The sequence below is a fragment of the Thunnus thynnus genome, chromosome 14 (genome assembly GCF_963924715.1).
Source record: "Thunnus thynnus chromosome 14, fThuThy2.1, whole genome shotgun sequence".
Lineage (NCBI taxonomy): Eukaryota > Metazoa > Chordata > Actinopteri > Scombriformes > Scombridae > Thunnus > Thunnus thynnus.
In genome coordinates this window covers 1,731,567-1,750,933 of record NC_089530.1, presented here as the reverse complement: position 1 = coordinate 1,750,933, position 19,367 = coordinate 1,731,567, and the positions used below count along the sequence as shown (strand labels likewise).

Genomic DNA, 19,367 nt, shown 5'->3' with positions numbered 1-19,367 from the left:
ATCTTTGATTCTGATTGGTGAAAAAAAGCTTCTCAAACAGCATTTAGATCAGTGGTTCCTAACCTACAGTTGATGTTCCTCAGATAAATCTAAGGGGTCACAATAAATTAAAGGAATGATTAAAGAAAATATTTCTGTTATTTTTGTTTGTTTGTTTGTTTGTTTGATTGTTTGTTTGCTTGCTTGTTTTGTTTTGAATATGTAAATTATGTGCTCAGTGCAAACATACCTGCAAAAATCCAAAAACATATGTGCGAACAAGGCTTAAGACGCAACCACTGTTGAAGGGTAATAAGGAGACATTCATGTATTTATTAATTTTAGGGATCACTACTCAAAAAGGTACAAAGCACTGATTTAGGCCACAATGGGAGACTAAAACTTTCTATAGAAAAAGATCATGACAAGAATGATAAAACATGCATTCATGTATATTATTAGAATCAAGTCCATGAAGATAACACTGTAGTACTGATGGATTCCAAAAAGAATATCTAATCATTACATCCATATGCAGTGACTGACAATGATTTATTATATCTGATTTATATTATCTTTATAAAAGGCCAATATGAGCAGCAGACACAGGCCAATTGATTTATCACTTTAACCCTGGTTCTTACTGGGAGTTGGACTGCCTGAATGAAAAAAGGTCTTGCTGCTTGGACCAAGTGTCGTGCATTAATCTGGACTGGGCGTGGTGGAAATTCTTCAAGGAATAATCCTGCTCCCCTGTTCGTCCCCGGCTCAGGCTACAGATGATGATGTATCATCTGGCATCTTTCTCTTTCCTTCCATCAATTCCAGGATTGATTGGTAGGCAGACTATTTCCAATGCTGCCAGGGAAGTGAAATGTTTTTAAGTTTCAGGGCTCAGTGTGGCACTCCCCAGGGACCACACATGGAGCTTTTCAGATGCACACTGATCAAGATCCCTGAAATTGATACTGTGGTTTATTCTTCGATGATTGAACATCACATGTCTTTGAAAACAGCCTGCTGTGTTTGTGGAATCATTTCTTGTGTCTTGTTGTTTCAAGACAGAGATTGTACACATCAGTGGGTCATAACCTAGCTTTGAACTGTACATTTTGAAGTTGAAGTGTATATTTCTGCTTTCCTCTTGAAAAAAAATACATAGGGCTGCAGAGACTATTTCTATTTCACATCTAGGTTTCTTCACAATCATGTCTAGAATACCAACTGGGAAAAAGGCCCATGGCTGTTAGGGGCGGAACAGGAACCCACAGCTCATTTATGCCCCTAAGTAGATTAATTTAGCCCTGTTTACAGAATTCAACACTCTATGAGGCAGTCACAAATAAGAAGGTTGAGATACTTGACTGACTGTTTGAACAAGTGTGTACTGGAAATAAATGACTGTATGTAATGTATGTTGTCATTAACCATGAATCTAAATGTTTTCTCTCTCTCTCTCTGTCTTTGTTTTACAGGACCTCCAGTAAGTAGACAAGACACCTTGTGTAACCTGCATGGGGTAAAGTAACTGGTTATTTTTGCATTTTGGTGTGAAATAGGTCCACTCAAACTTACAATATTTGGTGCCAGTGTTTTGCCTTTTCTAGATACATTTCATGGTTCTAAACTATGCTTTAAATTATCCACACATTTCTGATTTGCACAAGTGCTTCCAGTTTTCAGAAGTCACTGTTTGAATTAACATTTGAGGTATCTGGTAGTGTTCAATAAGTGGTGGTTCACACTGTCACCTTACAGCAAGAAGGTGCTGGGTTTGAATTGGCTAGCCAGCTGGGGTGTTGAATTTCCTCCTAAATTGACTCTTAATTGCCTGTAAGTGTGAATGTTACTGTGACTGGTTTTCTGTCTATATCTGTGATAAACTGGCAACCTGTCCAAGGTGTACACTGGGATAGGCTTCAGCACTGTGCATACCTGCACAGAATAAGCAGATATAGATAATGGATTTCCACATCTCTGGTTGAATGCATGTAAACAGGTGAAATCAAGCCTTTGGTTGGAAGGAAAACCTCCTCATTCCTGAGCCTTGAAGGCGCACAGTTTAGTAACACTGCTCCAAACATCTGGCCACTATGAGTTTGACTTTTGTGCAGCCGTGTCAGTTTTAAGATCACTTCTGCCAAATATACCTCCGTGGAAAATTTGAGAGATAGTTCCTACAGAGGAGGTTTTAAGGTACATGAGGTCAGACAGCGAGGCGGATTTTCCACTCTCTTACACTCACAGGATCTGAGCATTGAGACATAGTCAGTTCCTACAAGTCTCTTATGTCTTGCTTAAACATGCAAAACACCCATGCCTTGTGGCACCAACCTACCTCTTGGTAGGTTGGTGCCACACCAGGAAGTGGCACAGCAAAATCCATCCACATGTCCTGGCAAATTAGGTGGAAGGTGACATCCTGGTGCGATTACTTGGATCTCTGGGTCACTAAGTTAACTTCACAACTACAAACCATGCCAAATCTCTTTGTGGAGCCAGACAGAACATGGTTGTACAAAATTATTTGGTGCAACTCAGTTACAATATATGACACTGTTCCCTCAAAGTCAGCTCTGTCAAAATAAATGGTTTGCAGTTGGTTTATGGCACAGATTCCTGTGTCAAAGTTTCCTGAAGAAGAACTCTATACAAAATTTCTGTGTGAATTTATTTAGCATACACAAACAAATCCACTGATGTTGGCAATTCCATTTTAATTTGCTAGTACATCACATGGCCAACACATTTTCCCAGACCTTTATCTCCTTAAAATCCTACTACAACTGTAAAGTGACATGACATCATTTTTTGAAACTACTGTGCTGTTGTTCATATACAGTAATAGATCATGACTGTTATAATAAGGGGCTTGGCCCTGTTGGCCTTTGGACTTTGCTTTGGGCTTGTGCATGTATCACATTTTAACATAATCAGAGATGATAGGAAACACCCTCTGACTCTGATGAAGCTGAATAGGATACCAGCATGGGTCCCTTCAGAGGCTGTCAGTCAGAAGCTCAAAACACAGAAACATAATTTACAACATCCATTTGAAACAATTATAATGTATACTGTGCACCTAGCTTCACAAAAGGAGGTCCTCATATTCACTGAAAATTAATATCTAGTGTTTTTTTTGGTGTTCAAGTTCAGTTCTGGGGTAACACCAAAGTCAGCTTCTGGGTAAAATAACACCAATAAGAATGGAGCAACAGTAAATCCAACCTTTCTCCTATACATCCCAGCTCACTTATTATTGAGCAGTGGTGTACCCAGTGGACCATACATCCCACGTACGATGGCCAAATATACCCCTCTCCTCCCTCCCCCTCCCTGCCTTCCCATTCATTCAGCAGCACTTTGCCAAATGGGAGCCACATGTTGTAAGGTTACTGTGTAATTCAAGTGAAGGGTTCCTTCCGGCAGTGGGTGACCTCTGCCCAAACAGACGGCCCCTGGAGACCCAGTAGTGAACAGGCAGGCACCTACGTGCAGTATGTTCACACTCAGCACCTGGCCATGCACCTTCATGCACTGCCCTCTGACTGCCAGCTTGTGTTAGTGGAAATAGTGCTCATCTGGATAGCCAAGCATGAGCCACACTGACCTAGAATCCTCAAGACTGATGTACAAGTAAATTGCTATCACATGGGTGAGAGTAGAGTATGAAATTAAGACCCTGCAAAAAGACCCACAAGATGTAAAATTGTGGTTTTGCTTCATAAATCAATGGTAACCAACACAGTGGCAGCTGTACTTCGTTTTCAGCTTTCTCCCTACTTGGCTCCCATCCTGGGTTTAATATTGGATTTTAAGGGGATCACCTATGAGCCAATGCAAGTAAAAATAAACACATACACATATATTTGTATCAAACAGTGACTGATTATCTAGAAAAGTGGAGGTGTTAACCTTTCTAGCTCTGTCATTGCTTTCTCTTTATGAAGTTTAATTGACAGTGACATTGCCAAGTTGCAGTTTGATTAACATGTGTCAGTCATTTCCTGTTACAGAACCATAAAGTACATTGATTTCTTATATACTAATTGCAAAAAAACATATAAATATGTAAAAAACAATATACTATGATTATTTGTACAGTATATAGTACATACTGTGTTAGTATGTGGTTGCCTACAGAATTGGGACACAGCTTTTCTTTCTCTACACTTTCCACAACATTATGATACCAAATGCAACAAAAAGGTGACATTACGGCATAGTATAATTGATTTTATGAAACAAAGATCAGACCAAAACATTACAAAGTCTCAACAAGTTAATTACAACACAATCAGAATAAGCTCAAGAACAGTATTACACGAATACTCCATTGAAAATCTTTTGACTATAAAATATTCACTACATGTAGGCTTGAAAGATGGCGCTAAAACGTTTCCTTCACTGTCACCGCAAAAAATATGTCAAATCATATAGAAAAACATCCTTAGAAACTTCTCAAACTACTGCAGTTTAATATGACTACCAAGCATCTTCCAAACACGACATGACTAAAGGGTTCAGTGTGTGTCAGTTGTTTTTTTTGTAATTTAATTAATTACGCATTTTTTCCAATTCTGTGTTGTGCTGTAATAAATAACAACGCTAGTTGAAATGCTAAGGGCCTTAAGATGCACCTGCATCACAATCTTATCCTGAGGTCATCTTGTAGTAGGGCCTTCTAGTTTTAAAAACACGTTTTGTGGTTGATATCCTGTGTATGTGATGCATATATCTGAATAAAATTGTATTTGATTGAATTGCTGAAAATTAACTAACATACCGCAAACTTTGAACAGGTACCAGCTGTTTTTTTAAGTCTCCAGTCAAAATGTAACATGTAATATGTAGTCTGCAGGGTGTACTTAATGGGTGTTTGAAGATGATGGGGCACTATATATATACAGAGCACAGAGAAGAGGAAGGACAAGGGGTTCAACACTTTATTTTTGCCATATAGCCCCATCGTGGGTTAATTGGCCCTTTTTATGTGAGGCGCTTCTTCTCGGCACACCTCTGAAGCGCCACAGAAAGTAGTGTATTTAGCTATTTATTGGTGAAGTGAAGCTTGTTCGGAACATACTGAACATCTGATCAACTGTGGAGAAGTGAATTATTCTGCTGAAGAAGTTTGATTTGGAAGATGATCATCAGATTACAGCTGCAGTGCTCCACAAGATGCAGACTTTTCAGAGCCACATTGTGATACTCAGAAAATCGATTTTCACTGGAGTATTCCTTTAAATTACTTGGTAACATTTGTTCCAACAGAGCATCAAGCTGCTACTCAAAATGAATTCACAACACAACAGCATTTAATAGACAATTATAGTTAGAATATAATATCAAAGCCAATAAGAAAAAGTTCATAAATGTTTGACGTTCCTTCCATCCAGAATTATTGATGTAAGAAGAATGACTTCCCCTCGGTCGCAGTCAGCCAGAAGTCATCCACACATGCACACACACACACGCACATACAAACACATGCACACTCTCTCTCTGGGAAGTGCGGCTCTCTCACTGGACTCCTCAATGAGGAATATTGATGACATGCCAGCATTCAAGAGCAGGCAGTTATCATTCTCCTCAGCGGACTGTCAGTGCCTCAGCAGCTTTTTGGAAACTGTCAAGAGTTCCTGTTTTGACTTCCAACCAATTAGCCCTCCATCCTTTTCTTAAGAGCTGCTGTTCCGCTTGCTCAATGAAAACAAAACACACTTGACTTTTGACAATGTGCTCATTCTTGTGTTTGGAACTGGACATCACTGAAAGCCATTGTATTCTAGCGAATAGTGAATTGTTTTTGATGGAAGCCACTATGCTGACATGTTGTCATGTCCGCATTAGAAAGGTATTCAAGAAGGGTGAGGCCAGTTAGGAGTTTTATTTAGGTTTATTATGCATGAGGAGACATGAGGAATTCCAGCAAAGTAGAGCATGCTCTCCAAAAAACAATCTTTGCATGAGTCTTTGTGGTGAAATGACGAAACTCTGTTGTTAATATGTTGAGAAAACCCCTTGTGTTGTCTTAAAATATGATTGATTGAATGCCTGTTGACCAGAATTTAAAGAGGCATGTTACTGCATCAATAATGTTCTTTCTGTGAGCTGTCACTGAGCTGAAAAGGCCAAAATAAAACATTTTTGTAAGAAATAGTAAGATCAGTTATCTCCTATTCATCTTATTCTGGCCTGGCTCAATGCAGCTTTCTTTCATGATGTGAACTTTATCTGTAAAATTTACTCTATCCTTTTTGTACCATCCTTCTCTCACCCCTTTCTCAGGGTCCTCCTGGAAGAGCAGGCTTTCCGGTAACTGTCTTTTTAACTTGTGTCTTTGTGTGTCTCTGTATATCTGCATGTGTAGATAGTCATCACTGCAGTATTGATCTCTCTGTCTGCCCTCTACTGAGTAGTTGCATATGTACAGTGAAATTAGATACCTGCTGTTATGACATGATGGCCAGATCACAACTGTGTCTCCTGCAAAATACATTTATAAACAATTAATTCAGTTTTGCCAAATGTTTTCACGGGAAAATAATTGCTGCCTGGAAGCAGGGCTATGCAACTTTTGAAAGAAGAAATAATACAATCTTTCTCTTACAAATGAAAAGTTGAATTCATAAGAAATACAACACACATTTATTTACTTCAGTGCACTCAGGGGTTTCGCTGCTACAGCCTTACTTGATCTGGTACAACCATTAGCTTTTCATGGCTAATGTTAGCTACTGTTAGCAGACTCATATTATTATATCATACATATTGCTGTATAAGTGACATTACTGAGTCACTGACTTTAACTCTTCTCGACTTGTGTTACTGTTACACTGTGTTTTACCATGTCACAGATACACATTTTAATGGAATTATAAATTAGAGCAAGAAGTAAGTACCTCACCAGGAGACATGCACTATTTCCTGCTTGTGGTCCCGTTACGTTCACTCTTGGACAAACTGCCAAATTACGATGTCTTTAAAATTGTTGGGGAGCAGAGATGCTACATGTAACAAACTGTACTACACTACTAGCTATCCAAATGCTCTATGTAGTATCATTTAATTTAGTTATTTTCAAAATCATGTAGCATTTCCAACAGCAAATAGTTTTTCCACCAAGTAGCAGCATAGTATTACCAAACACCACATCACTATAATTTATTTTCTTTTGAAGAAAAAAGCAGTGAAGTGTATGGAAGTATATCATAATGGAGTCTTTAACCACCTCATTTGTCTTGCAGTGCAGGCTAATAAATTGCACCACAGAACAATGAGTGCATCACAGCGCCCTGGTGGTCTGGCTTTTAAGGCACCAACCTTGAACTACAATGTCCTTGATATGACTCTGGCAGGGAACTTTTGCGTGTCATTCCCTATCACTCTTTCCCCTCATCTCTCTACTGTCACTATCTAATATGCATAGCTTACCATGCCCCAAAAGTAGTCCATTTGTCTATTATATTACTGTTATATTACTTAACAGTGTCTGTGTCAATGTCTCTTCATGTGAAATAACTTTAATGTAGTAAACTACTTTTTCTGAGTAGCTTGTAGAAAGCCTAGTATAAGCTATTGTTGGCTTTCCCCAACAAAGTGTTTCCCCAGAATTATCTTTAAAGCAACTGATTTAAGATAGTCTGATGAAATGAAGGAAGATGAATCCCCCATTGTCATGTAATTGCCATTCGTAACCATGTGGCTGCTGTACCGCAAAAGGTAGGCCTACAGTGTCTCACCTTGACGCACAGGACGTTGTAACTAGACACATGGGTTCCAGTTATGCATGCGCATGTTTTAGGTTAAGTTGATTTGGTTAAGGTTAGGGACAGAAGGCCTCAGTGCTTCAAATCAGCACTCATTTTTTTTTCCACATTTATCCAACACCACATTCTTTTTCTTAACCAAGTGCTTTGAGTTACCTGAACACAGAAATTAAATTTCATGAGCACATATTGTAGGGAAAGAAAATGAAATAGAATGAAAGTAAACATTTTGCAGGCAATTCTTCTTAATATAAGAATGAAATCTGGGCACAATGTATATGAATGTATTTCTAAAGGAGACAGCGTTGCATTGAACTGCACATTGCCATCCATCCAAGACTCATTAGAGTTTTAATGTGTTCAGATAAATTTGCTCTATAATAAAATAAGTCAAACAAACTATTTCTATTTTTATTATTTCTGTGGTCACTTCTCAGTTCAGAAACCTCAGAGATATCAGTATAAGCAGTGCTTATAGCTTTAAGACCTTAACACTGTCAGTTCATGAGCTCTTAGCTGGGTCATGCCATGGCCTCTTGGTTGTTGTGTTATAAATTCTACAGCCTGAAAGTAATGCTTATTTAATCTCTCTGAACAAAATCTGCTCCTATATTTGACATGAACTCTTTTGTCTAGCACTCCTCTTTTCTTTCTGCTGACCCAGCAGTCTAAATGTGTCAAACCCACATGGTTCCTATCATGACAACAGGTGGCCATCTAGTATCTGAACTTTGTCTCATGTTGCCACTAAAAACCAGCAAACCCCCGTTTGATTCTGACAAATCCACTTGTGAAACAGGTCCATAAAACAGTCTCAAGCAGAGACTGGCCTCAAGTTTTGTTCCTCCACCGGAGTTCTGCTGACAGTTTGTGTCAAAGCGAGGATGAGATTCCTTCCAGGATGTGTGATTGATTACACCCGTCAAGCAGCGGGAAATGAAATCAGGAGCAGTCTTTGACTGAATGAGGACGGAAGGATGTGGTTATTGCAAAGAGGACTTGTAAGAATTGAAAATCAGGGAGCAGTGTTTTCCATAGAGTGTGTTTTTGTCATAATGTGACAGTATAGGTCTTTATAACCGAAGGAGGTAGACCCCACTGATATGATAGATCAAAAACACATTGTTCCCTCCTCATTTTACATGCATGAACACACGCACACACACACACGCACACACACACACACACACACACACACACGCACACACACACACACACACACACATGCATGTTCACACACTCATGCACACACACCTTACCCTAACCTTAACCATCACAACTAAATGCCTAAACCTAACCTTTATCCTAAGCTGAACCAAAACCCAACTCTAACCTTAACCTTAAAACCAAGTCTTAACCCTCAAATTGCCCTTTGAAGTTGTGATGACGAGCCAAAATGTCATCACAACACAGAAATGTCCTCACAAGCTGGTTTTTGACTGAAATTGGTTCTCTCAAAGATAGACAGACATGCGCGCGCACACACACATACACATAAACATACACACACGTCACCCCACTTTCCCAGTTATACTGAGCACCCCAGCTGCTCTACACGTATACACTATGTATCCACTTATATTTCTCCACATGCAGGCGGGCCAAGCTCACAGTGTGCAGTATTCCTATAATTCCTACCAATCCATGGCTATTGACTGGCAACCATAATTAATGAAAGCTAACACAATCCCTGCATATATCTGCCTTCATGTTCTCCACTGCAAACTATATCATAACAAATGCTGTCTCATGGGTGTCTATTTCACAAGTAGGGGAGTAGAGGGAGTAGAGGCTGGTGTGATTGCTGTCAGCTGTGTATGACTGTATGTGTGTGTGGTGGGCCAAAGTCTAGGGTCCAGCTGAGGCTCATTAAGGCAGTAAATATGCCTCAGACACCTCAGTATTGCTCCACTAAGGACCTACATAAATCCAATTGACTGGAGTGTGTACAATATGTATGTGTGGGGTCTAATGTATGTATGTATGTGTGTGTGAGTGTATGTGCATGCGTGCTTGTGTATGTCGTTGTGTGTGTGTGTGTGTATGTGTGTGTGTGGTGAGGGGCAGTGGCAAAACAATCTACCTTATCTTTTCAGGAAAAAAGTAATGGTCGAAACATTTTTGGACCATACAGGAGAAGCTAGTGCAGCAGCGATCAGGTTTCTGTCTATGGAATGTAGTGCAACACATGAACTGAATGAGGTTTCACAAAACACTCAATTCATCTTACAGCTATAAAACCTGCTTTAGTCAAGGTTGTATTTTGTGGCTGCAACAAATAATCACTTTATGCACTTATGCACTATGTAAAGCCCCCAGCTCTGGATTAAAACCATTTTGGTCGTGCCAGATTTTCCCCAAGGTTGTGGTTTAAATCAGGACCTTGGACAGGGCTTCAAAGAGACCAGCTGTAGCCTAATAGTATTTAAAAGCTTTAAAAATATGCCTCATACTAATGACAGATATACCAGCACATCTGATCTTGCAAGACTGAAAACAGCTGAATTCAAGCCTAGACTCAGTCTACATAGATATAAACAGAAAGGAGAACTGGTATGGTGCTTTCAAATGTGGAAGCACCACATCAACAACTATAGATCCATATCAAACCTCCCATTTTTAAGTAAAATTGTTGAAAGCTGTTGTTGTTTTCAGCTGAACAAGTTCTTGGTACTAAACAACTGTTTTGATGTCTTCCAGTCAAGATTTTGACCACACCACAACACTGAGACTTCTCTTGTTAAGGTGTTCAATGATATCCACTTGAACACAGACAGTGGCAGAATTTCAATCTTAGTATTACTGGATATCAGTGCTGCATTTGACATAGTCAACCACAACATATTACTGACTAAAAAGACTGACTAAAAAACTGGGTGGGACTTCCTGGCGCAGTACTAAGCTGGTTTGAATCCTACTTAAAAGACAAGGACTACTTTGTGTCTATAGGTAATTATACATAGGAGCACACAAAAATGAACTGTGGAGTTCCCCAAGGCTCCATTCTGGGGCCTCGTCTGTTTAACAACTACATGCTTCCACTGGCTAAGCTCAGATTATGGAAAACAACGAAATATGTTACCATAATTATGCAGACGACACACATTTACATGACTACAAGACTTTTCTGTTTGCTGCTGCCTTTTATTAATCAAATTTGAGGATTCATTTCTTGCACTGCACTGTAACTTTTATTCTTGTATTTTATCTCTTATTCTATTTTAGCTTATTTCTATTTTCTATTCTCTTAACTCTTTAATAACTATTCTTAATTGTATTTAAATGTCTTTTTATAATGGGTTGCTCTTGCACTTTGTCTTTGACCAGTGTGTAGGATTTAGGGGCATCTAGCGGTGAGGTTGCAGATTCCCCTTACCCTCCCCCTCCAAGCCTGTAGGAGAACCCACGGTGGCCATGAAACTTGTGAAAAACGCGAAAGGTCCTCTCTAGATCTAGTGTTTGGTTTGTCTGTTCTGGGCTACTGTAGAAACATGGTGGTGCAATATGGCAGGCTCCATTCCATTTCTGAAAAGTGTGATCCACTAGATGCTACAAAATTCTACACACTGCACCTTTAATGCTTTTAATGTTTTATGTAAAGCATTTTGAATTGCCTTGTTGTATATATAATTTTATTTATATATTATATATACAGAACAGAGACAGACAAGATAGTCAATGTGAAAGTGCTGACCCCCATAGAGTGAATCATTTCATGGTTTTGTGGTTGAGTAGTGCACAAACATGTTGGGATTTGTGGGTTTTATGTATTGCCCAAATCCAGCCTGGTTTTTGGATGCCAAATCCAACTCTTTCTGAGAAGTGCCCTACCAAAATCCTGCTAGGACAACATACTGAAGTGTGTCATAACTCCAATAACATCCCTTAAATCTTTATATCAGACCCTTATTTTGATACCATGTATAGCAAGCATTTCTTAACAATCACTCATTCACTTTGTTAATGTTCTGTGTTTACATCTATTTTTAGCCATTAAGAGTCCATCTTTCCCCCATACGCAAAAGGGATGTACAGAATACTGGACATAATGCTCAATTTAGACTGCATAGAAACTTTACACAGGAAATAAAAGGTAAAATCAGAGGAGGGATCCCTCTTCCAGGACAGGTAGACAGTCAGTAAATGAGCTGTGAACATTAATGCTGACATCTCTGTACTAAAGGAAGGAATCTCTGTATGTATGTATTAGGGGTGTGCCCGAATACAAATATGTTATTCGGCAAAGCACAAATTGTGTGTTTTTATGAATATTTATTTTGTACAAATATTTTTTAAATTATTTGTTTTCGGGAAGAAAAAAAACATGTCAAATACCAGCGCAAAGGTCAGTCAGCAGGTCACAACAAGGGGAGTCACATCCACCTGCTGCATGATGCATATTTCCTTATTTGGACATCACTCACAGAGTTGAGGGTGTTCCCCCAAAGATAAAGCTGAGGTACTGACATGTGCAAAGTGCTGTTTCCCCTCTCCTTTCCACAAAGTTAGGTTGTAAAAAATAGGCAGTAAATGAAGAGTGCAAAGCAAGAATCACCTTTGAAGTATTTCTCTACACATTACTCGCTGTGCTGTCTCTGTGTTATGGGTGTATAAATAAGTAGAGGTCTGTCTGCACATTGGTGATGCACTTGGTTTAGCTCAATAGTCAGCGCAGTCATCTACGATCTTGGAGACTTGAGTTTGAGATCCGGTGTGGGGACCTCCTTTGTCAGATAGTTTATTCATTAATACTTATTTTAACACTAATATCCTTCAAATAATAGTCGTATAGTATAAAGTAATAGTAATAAAAACAAAAACCTGATTTTTATGCCTATTTCCACTTTTATTTGAATGCAAATACAAATATAAATAATTTTGCTGCCTCAAAAAATATAGATACAAATAAATATACCGGGCCCTCTGCACATCCCTAATTTTCTAAGCGTTGAAGTAGTGGCTGGAGGCCAAGCAGTCGGCCCATTCGGAACAGGCACATTTTGAACGGGCACTGCACTAGTTAAGAAATCTTGAAAATATGATTTGCAGTAAGTTGCTTGTGGGAAACCTCTGAATATCTCTCAGACCTGAAGTGGTCCATGATGTATGTCTAGGGCTTCAAGGCAATTCATTATCAGGGAAGCCACCAGCCGACATAATGCACGTGTCCCCAAATACTCCCAAAAGTCTATTCACAGTTTGTTCAGTCATGCATTGTTTCTCCACAAATCTTCAGAGAATCTTCAGTCCTAACCTGCTGCTACAACTGACCTTATCCCTCGAATCACCCAACTCCCCCATGACCCTCCTTTTCTCCATGACACCCTGCAGGAGTGAGTCTTCATACAGCTGTCATCATCAGAGCATTTGCTGATCCTCAGACACTGGTAGAGCTCCTGAGGACAAGGTCAGGGCTTTAGAAAAGGGCACCTTTATCTAATAAATAATTTTGACACATTGCTGTGTGCACTGTAGATACATAAATGGGGCAGCTGTGGCTCAAGAGGTAGAGCGGGTCGTCCACTAATCGGAAGATCAGCGGTTCGATTCCCAGCTCCTCCAGTCCACATGTCGATGTGTCCTTGAGCAAGATACTTAACCCCAAATTGCTCCTGATGGCTGTGCCATCAGTGTGTGAATGTGTGTGAATGATTAGATTTCCTTTGATGGGCAGGTTGGGACCTTGCATGGTAGCCCCTGTAACCATTCAAGGTGTGAATGGGTGAATTTGATTCGTAGTGTAAAAGCGCTTTGAGTGGTTGGAGGACTAGAAAGGCGCTGCACAAGTACAGTCCATTTACCATTTACCATGAAGCTACAGAGCAGGGTCTTACACCAAATATGTTTTACTGGGTTTTTTGTCATGGCCACCAAACTCTTGCTTCAAATGATGTAAGTAATAATTTTGTACATTTCATAGAGTTGACGCTTACTTTGCAATATTATCTTAAACATCTCAAATCTATCAGGATTCTTGGGCTGGGCATGGCTGCAGCAAAGTAGCTATTTCTATCACAATATCATGGAATGTTTGTCTCCTCTCAACGTTAGGCATGGCATGGTTAACTGACTTAAGCCCTTTTAACACAAATTATTTTATTCCTTAAAATGATACCATGGCATTAAGACTTGTAAAAACTCTGTATACTCAGTGTTAGAATCTCCCATTAGGCTTCAGTGAATCATTTTAACAGTGCTAACAGAACGCTACTGGTGATAGACAGACGTAGTAACTGCTGTTCTTATAATATAACAGTATATTCAAAGTTCATGTACTGCCTTTAAAATGACAAAGATGCTACAAGTCCAAATGTCAAGGTATCCCTTCAACAGTTCACTTCAGTCTTCAGTCTAACCTTCTCATTGACCCCTGTTCCTTCTGAATTTGCATTGGTCAATAGGGTGACAAAGGAAGTATGGGAATTCCTGGAAGAATGGTGAGTGTTTGTGCATTAAGTGCACTATTGTAGTGGTTACATTCACATAACCTGGCCAATGACAGAGGCAACATATCAGTCCTTAAGCAAGGTAGAAATATAAAGGAAAGGCTGCCATGTCTTATTACCAGAACCAAATGTATTATTGACCTAATAAATGTTGTAAGTGCAGCATTTCAATTGTTGACCATTTATGATAGATCAGTTGTAAATTAGCACGGAACAGCTGACATTGTAACTTGATAACGCATTAAATTGTAATTTGTTAATTGTGGCATTACTATACAAATATGTAATGCAACTATAACCACCACTACACATACTGTAACCATATGTTATAATATGTATAATAGTAGTTTAATTAGCCACAACTTTTTAGTCTTTCTGCCAGCACATATTGTATCGCTGTACCACACTGTTTTATTTGTGCAGATATCCATTAATTACACAGTAATGACTGGAAATACCCCATCAGCATTTAACAAAGTTATAACACATTGATCTATCCATTTAGCATTTATAAGCTGTATATAAATATTTATATATATATATATAATAATAAGTGATTGTTTTTGTAGGCAAAAACAAACATAAGTCAGCTTGAAGCCATCATCAGCGGCTTCAAGCTGAAATGTGTTGCCCACAATAAATAAGAAGACTGTTGATCTGTTAGTGCCAGTGTTCAGTGTGTCTTGATACATTGTTTATAACACATTAGATATAAAGACATTTTAAGTGCTTATTAATGTACAGTATTTGTCAACAATTATAGTGTCTGCTTACAACTACATTAAAGTGTGTTATAAACCATGTGTTAACTGTTTGTATACTTCTTATAAATGCTAAATAAGGGGGCTGTTACCATAAAGTCAATATAGTTATGAATTGTGTAATTTTGTATCATCATACATCACCTGATTTTGCTATAGCAGCCAACAGTTCAATTCAAATGTGGGCAGTTTTATATCAAGTGAGTGAAAATATTAGTGTTAGCTTTAAGAAAACTTATGGTATTATTAGGTTCTATTGTCATGGTATGTATTATTAAAAGCCAGTCCAATTGTGATACTGCACACACTTAAAAGCCTAGAATGGTGACAGAGGTCAGGGATAAGATGTAAGATAACAATGTAGAAAACATCCTCCATACAAATTCAACACAAACAACAACAATTACATTTGAATGTGACCTTACTGATGTTCATCTCACAGCTAACAGTTGTATATAATTTATTCTCTGGGCTTGTAGTTCTTTATGACAGCATGTGCTTTATGTCCTTTTCAGGCCACCCAGCCTGTAGTGTGTAGTGTATAGTATAACCACACACTGTATCACCAAATCTCTTTTACTTTGCTATTACTTCCAGTCATTGCTGTGCAGTTAATCTATAGCATTACCACACTTTACATATTCTTAGTTTTGAACATTTCTTTTGGATATGGCCATATTTCAAACAATCTCAACCTTGTCACATATGGATAATATTTAACACCGGATATTTTTTTTTACTTATATAACACTGTGGTCTCCATAACTTGCAGGCCTCTCACCCAGCAAAAGGATTTTCACAGCATAAAAACAAAGCTGATTTTTAATTGTACCACTGCCATTTTCATCTAACTTTACTCCCAGAATAGAGCTGTGTTTTCCTTATGCCCACTCTCAAAGGAAGTGAATTGTGAAATCACTGTGTTACAGTTTTAAGAGAGTCCATCTTGATGCTGCACTTACTACCCCTTAGGTTAAATGTTGCTCCTTTACCTTACACATAGCGATCCTTAGGCCTCAGTTTTCTTCAAACGAACTAGTTCATACAATATGATGTCCACAACACATCTAGAGGAAGTGTTTTTACCTGTTCCAAAGGACCACATCCACAGGTAAAAAGCCTGCCTGTCTATTACTTGCGGCAGCGATTTTTCCCCATGAATTCTGTGTCCTCTGCATGTCACTAGTTTTAGTTTTTTTACACAAAAACCCAATAATGCATTAAAGAAATAAAAAATATTGTGCTGGTGAGATTTTAAAAATTCAAAAAGGGCGTATGAAGACATCTCACTAAAAAAGTAAAAAACTTACAGAAGGAAAAAGAAAAATATACCAATAAAATGTACAAATTGGGTTAATGACACAGATTTTCAGACGGTCTCTCTTCCAAAGAATTCACGTTGTTGGACTTGTTTGTACACTTAGAAGGTAATGCAGGTAGCTGTGTGAGCAATGACAGAACCCCTTTCAAAATGAGCGTTCATGTTGGATTGTCTGTTTCAGAGTTATAAAGTTAAAAAACTGATAGACTAATTGTCAGACTCCCAATTCTACTGTCGGAAAGGATGTTTCAGACACTGTTAGACAATCAGACAAGCACTTTGTTTGAGGCATACTGAGGCCTTTAGCTTCCCCCTTACAGTACTTCTTTCAGTACCTCCCCATCACCAGCCCTGAGGATGCTGCATGCCCCAAACCCTCTCCATGTCTCTAACAATGGTTCCTCTCTCTCTTGTGTTTCTCTCCCCCCTTCACACTCTTTTGCATGTGACTGTGTCTGCTGTGACTGATCCCAGGGCTTAAAAGGACAAGCAGGGGTTAAGGTAAGTTTAGGAGCATGGGCCATTAGCAGGGTTTCACAAAAAATGTAACAATTTAGCACCAAACTACATTTTTTTCCTATAATTTACTGGCTTTAGTTTGGTGTTTTTGGTGACTTATGTTCAATCCAGTCTACTTGTATTAGCACAAGTTGGATGAGCCAGACAAACAGTGAAATAAAAATAGGTTATGACGATGCTAAGATGTGACTTAGTAGGTGAACAGTTCATTGTATTGTGTGTACAGGTAGTTTGTGATTTATATCAGGGACTGAGGTCTGTATTTTGAAACAGCACGAGGGTCACATTCTGTAAATGGTTTCCCACCCTGGTTGGATTACCTGAACTCTTTACACTATGAAACACAATAGTAACAATTTGTCACATAAGCATCTGAAAGTTCTAATTTAAGACTCCCCAAAGAAAGTGGAGAGACATTTATAGGGGCCACAGCAGAGTACATGAGGAGATTCTCAAAGAGAACGTAGAATGAATATAGTTATATGTTGAGATAAATAAATTTTGTTACTGGTGTGTTGCGCAACAGTTAAATCTGAGTTCTCTGTCATGTTGAAGTTAGCATAAATATGAGCTGTCAGCTGGGAGAGAAAAGATTGATATCGGCCTCATGGTGGAAATTACATGTAAGACAAGTTTTACTGTAGGCTCTGATATCTCCCACTTGGCTTTATGAAATGCAAAAGTGTGTCAATAGAGACAATAAACATGCAGTGAATCTGCCAATGTCAGCTGCACAGAGAAATAAAAATCAAGATGATCATTTTTATTCACCTCAGTGCAACCACCTCGACCCGCAGTTTGTTGAAGGTTGATTTTGAGTTTGAGTATGAACTCAAAGATTGCAAAGCTGCTTACAAGTAAAATTTTAAGATCCCCTCCAGACATGTTTTAAGACATAGACAAAGACTGCTTTGAATAATAATTTGTGTCTGATATGATTTTTAGACAAAAAAGTTAAATTGCCTCATTAAAAACACTTGAAATTACAAATTACTCCTTCTCCTTATTGAAAAATCCAGAATCTATCAATATGCAACAATTTTTCATTTCAAAAATTTGACTGCTGGACACTACTTAAGTGAAGAGTCCATTCTCAGTGTATTCTGCAAAGTGAAACTCAAACATCATAGTGGGGCAATAATAAGAAAAACAAGGCACCCTTTGGAGTTTTTGATCACTATCTGTTGTGTTTTTTGTTCTTGTACATGCGCACAAAGATACACATGCTTGTGCAACCACATACGTGCTGCAATAGACATTCCTATCAATTGCTTCACACTACTCCACTGATCTATTTATTTTCAGCTGCATTAATAAATATTTTTCATGTTAACATTGAGTAAATTGACTATGTATGTAGCTTATTGTGACTAACAGTCAGAGAATTATCTCCAACTGTGCAGCTTGCTCAGCTCTACGGGGCTTTGGTTTTCTGGCCAGCAAATTTATCAGCTTTTTTTCCAGCACTAGCTCCCGCCCAGCACCAAACAGCAAACAGAAAAAGTTATGGACTAGCGGGCGTAAGAAGCAGAATATCCAGTCGCTGAACAGCCAGATATTTTTCTCAAGATTCATATGTTGGCCAGAAACAGACTCCAATGGGTTGATGATGTTGCTCTGCTTGATATGTAAACAAGCAACTGCTTGCTAACATGTTTGTTGTGACAAGATTTTGTGTCCTCCATGTTCCACTTCCCTCAGGTGAGCAATAAAACAAAACATTTTTGAATGCAGCTTTAACAAGACTTTTGTTTCACCCCAACATGTTACAAACTAATGTGTGTGCTGGATTTGAATCCTTTTCAAAACTGGCTCTCCACATTTGCAAAAGCAATCATAACATTCCCCCCTATCAGCTCTATCAAAGCCAGAAATTGCAGACTTACAGATCTGTTCTCATCAAATACAACATGATTTGTGATGTGTAGGGCCAAATGTGCATGGAAAGGGGAAACACGCAGCACATTCTTGACTGTCATAGCACAATGACAAGTGTGGTTGTTAGCCAAGCATTTTTAATATGGTCAGTCAGCCAAAACAAAAGTAGTTTCAGCCTCTTGATCTACAGCCTGACTTGTGAGAGAACAAAAATAGTAACCTGACCACCAAGACGGTAAGCGGAGAACCAGACAATGTAGTGGTGGCTTTTTGGAGCCCTCTACAGCTCTGCATCCAAAATAATCTGTTGGCTTCTTTTTTATTTCGAGGCAGGGAACATACTGTAATAGTGTGATCAGGATTTGTCCCATATGTGGTTAGTCTCTTACAGTAGCTGCCAGGACAGAGAGGATGAAGAAATGTATGAATTATACACAGCAGACTTGGCTGTAGATCATCTCTTAAAAGGAAGCATCATCCCCAGGAAAGCAAGAGAAAGGCAGGCACAAAGAGAATAAGTGAAGACGAGCTTTTCCAGAACACTGCTCTCTGCAAACAAATGGCTTCTGTGGCTTTTGTGGGAGGGTGTTTGGGGCAAGTAACTGGCAAATGGAGCCAGGCTGAGAGAAAAAACAGAAAGATATGATGGATTGGTTTTGCAAAGAAAAGAGAACCACAGCAGATGGACACA

The 19,367-nt window shown here is 38.8% G+C and overlaps 1 protein-coding gene across 1 annotated transcript in view; it reads left to right on the top strand.

Moving 5' to 3' along the window:
* Positions 1 to 1,457: 1,457 nt before the first annotated feature.
* col13a1 (collagen, type XIII, alpha 1) overlaps positions 1,458 to 19,367 on the top strand; it is a 65,568-nt gene continuing 47,658 nt past the window's right edge. Inside the window, exons 1-4 of the mRNA XM_067609281.1 lie at positions 1,458 to 1,462; positions 6,271 to 6,297; positions 14,153 to 14,188; positions 16,754 to 16,780. Coding sequence (XP_067465382.1) covers positions 14,168 to 14,188; positions 16,754 to 16,780 — 48 coding nt within the window. The 5' untranslated portion in view covers positions 1,458 to 1,462; positions 6,271 to 6,297; positions 14,153 to 14,167. The remainder of the gene's footprint in view (positions 1,463 to 6,270; positions 6,298 to 14,152; positions 14,189 to 16,753; positions 16,781 to 19,367) is intronic.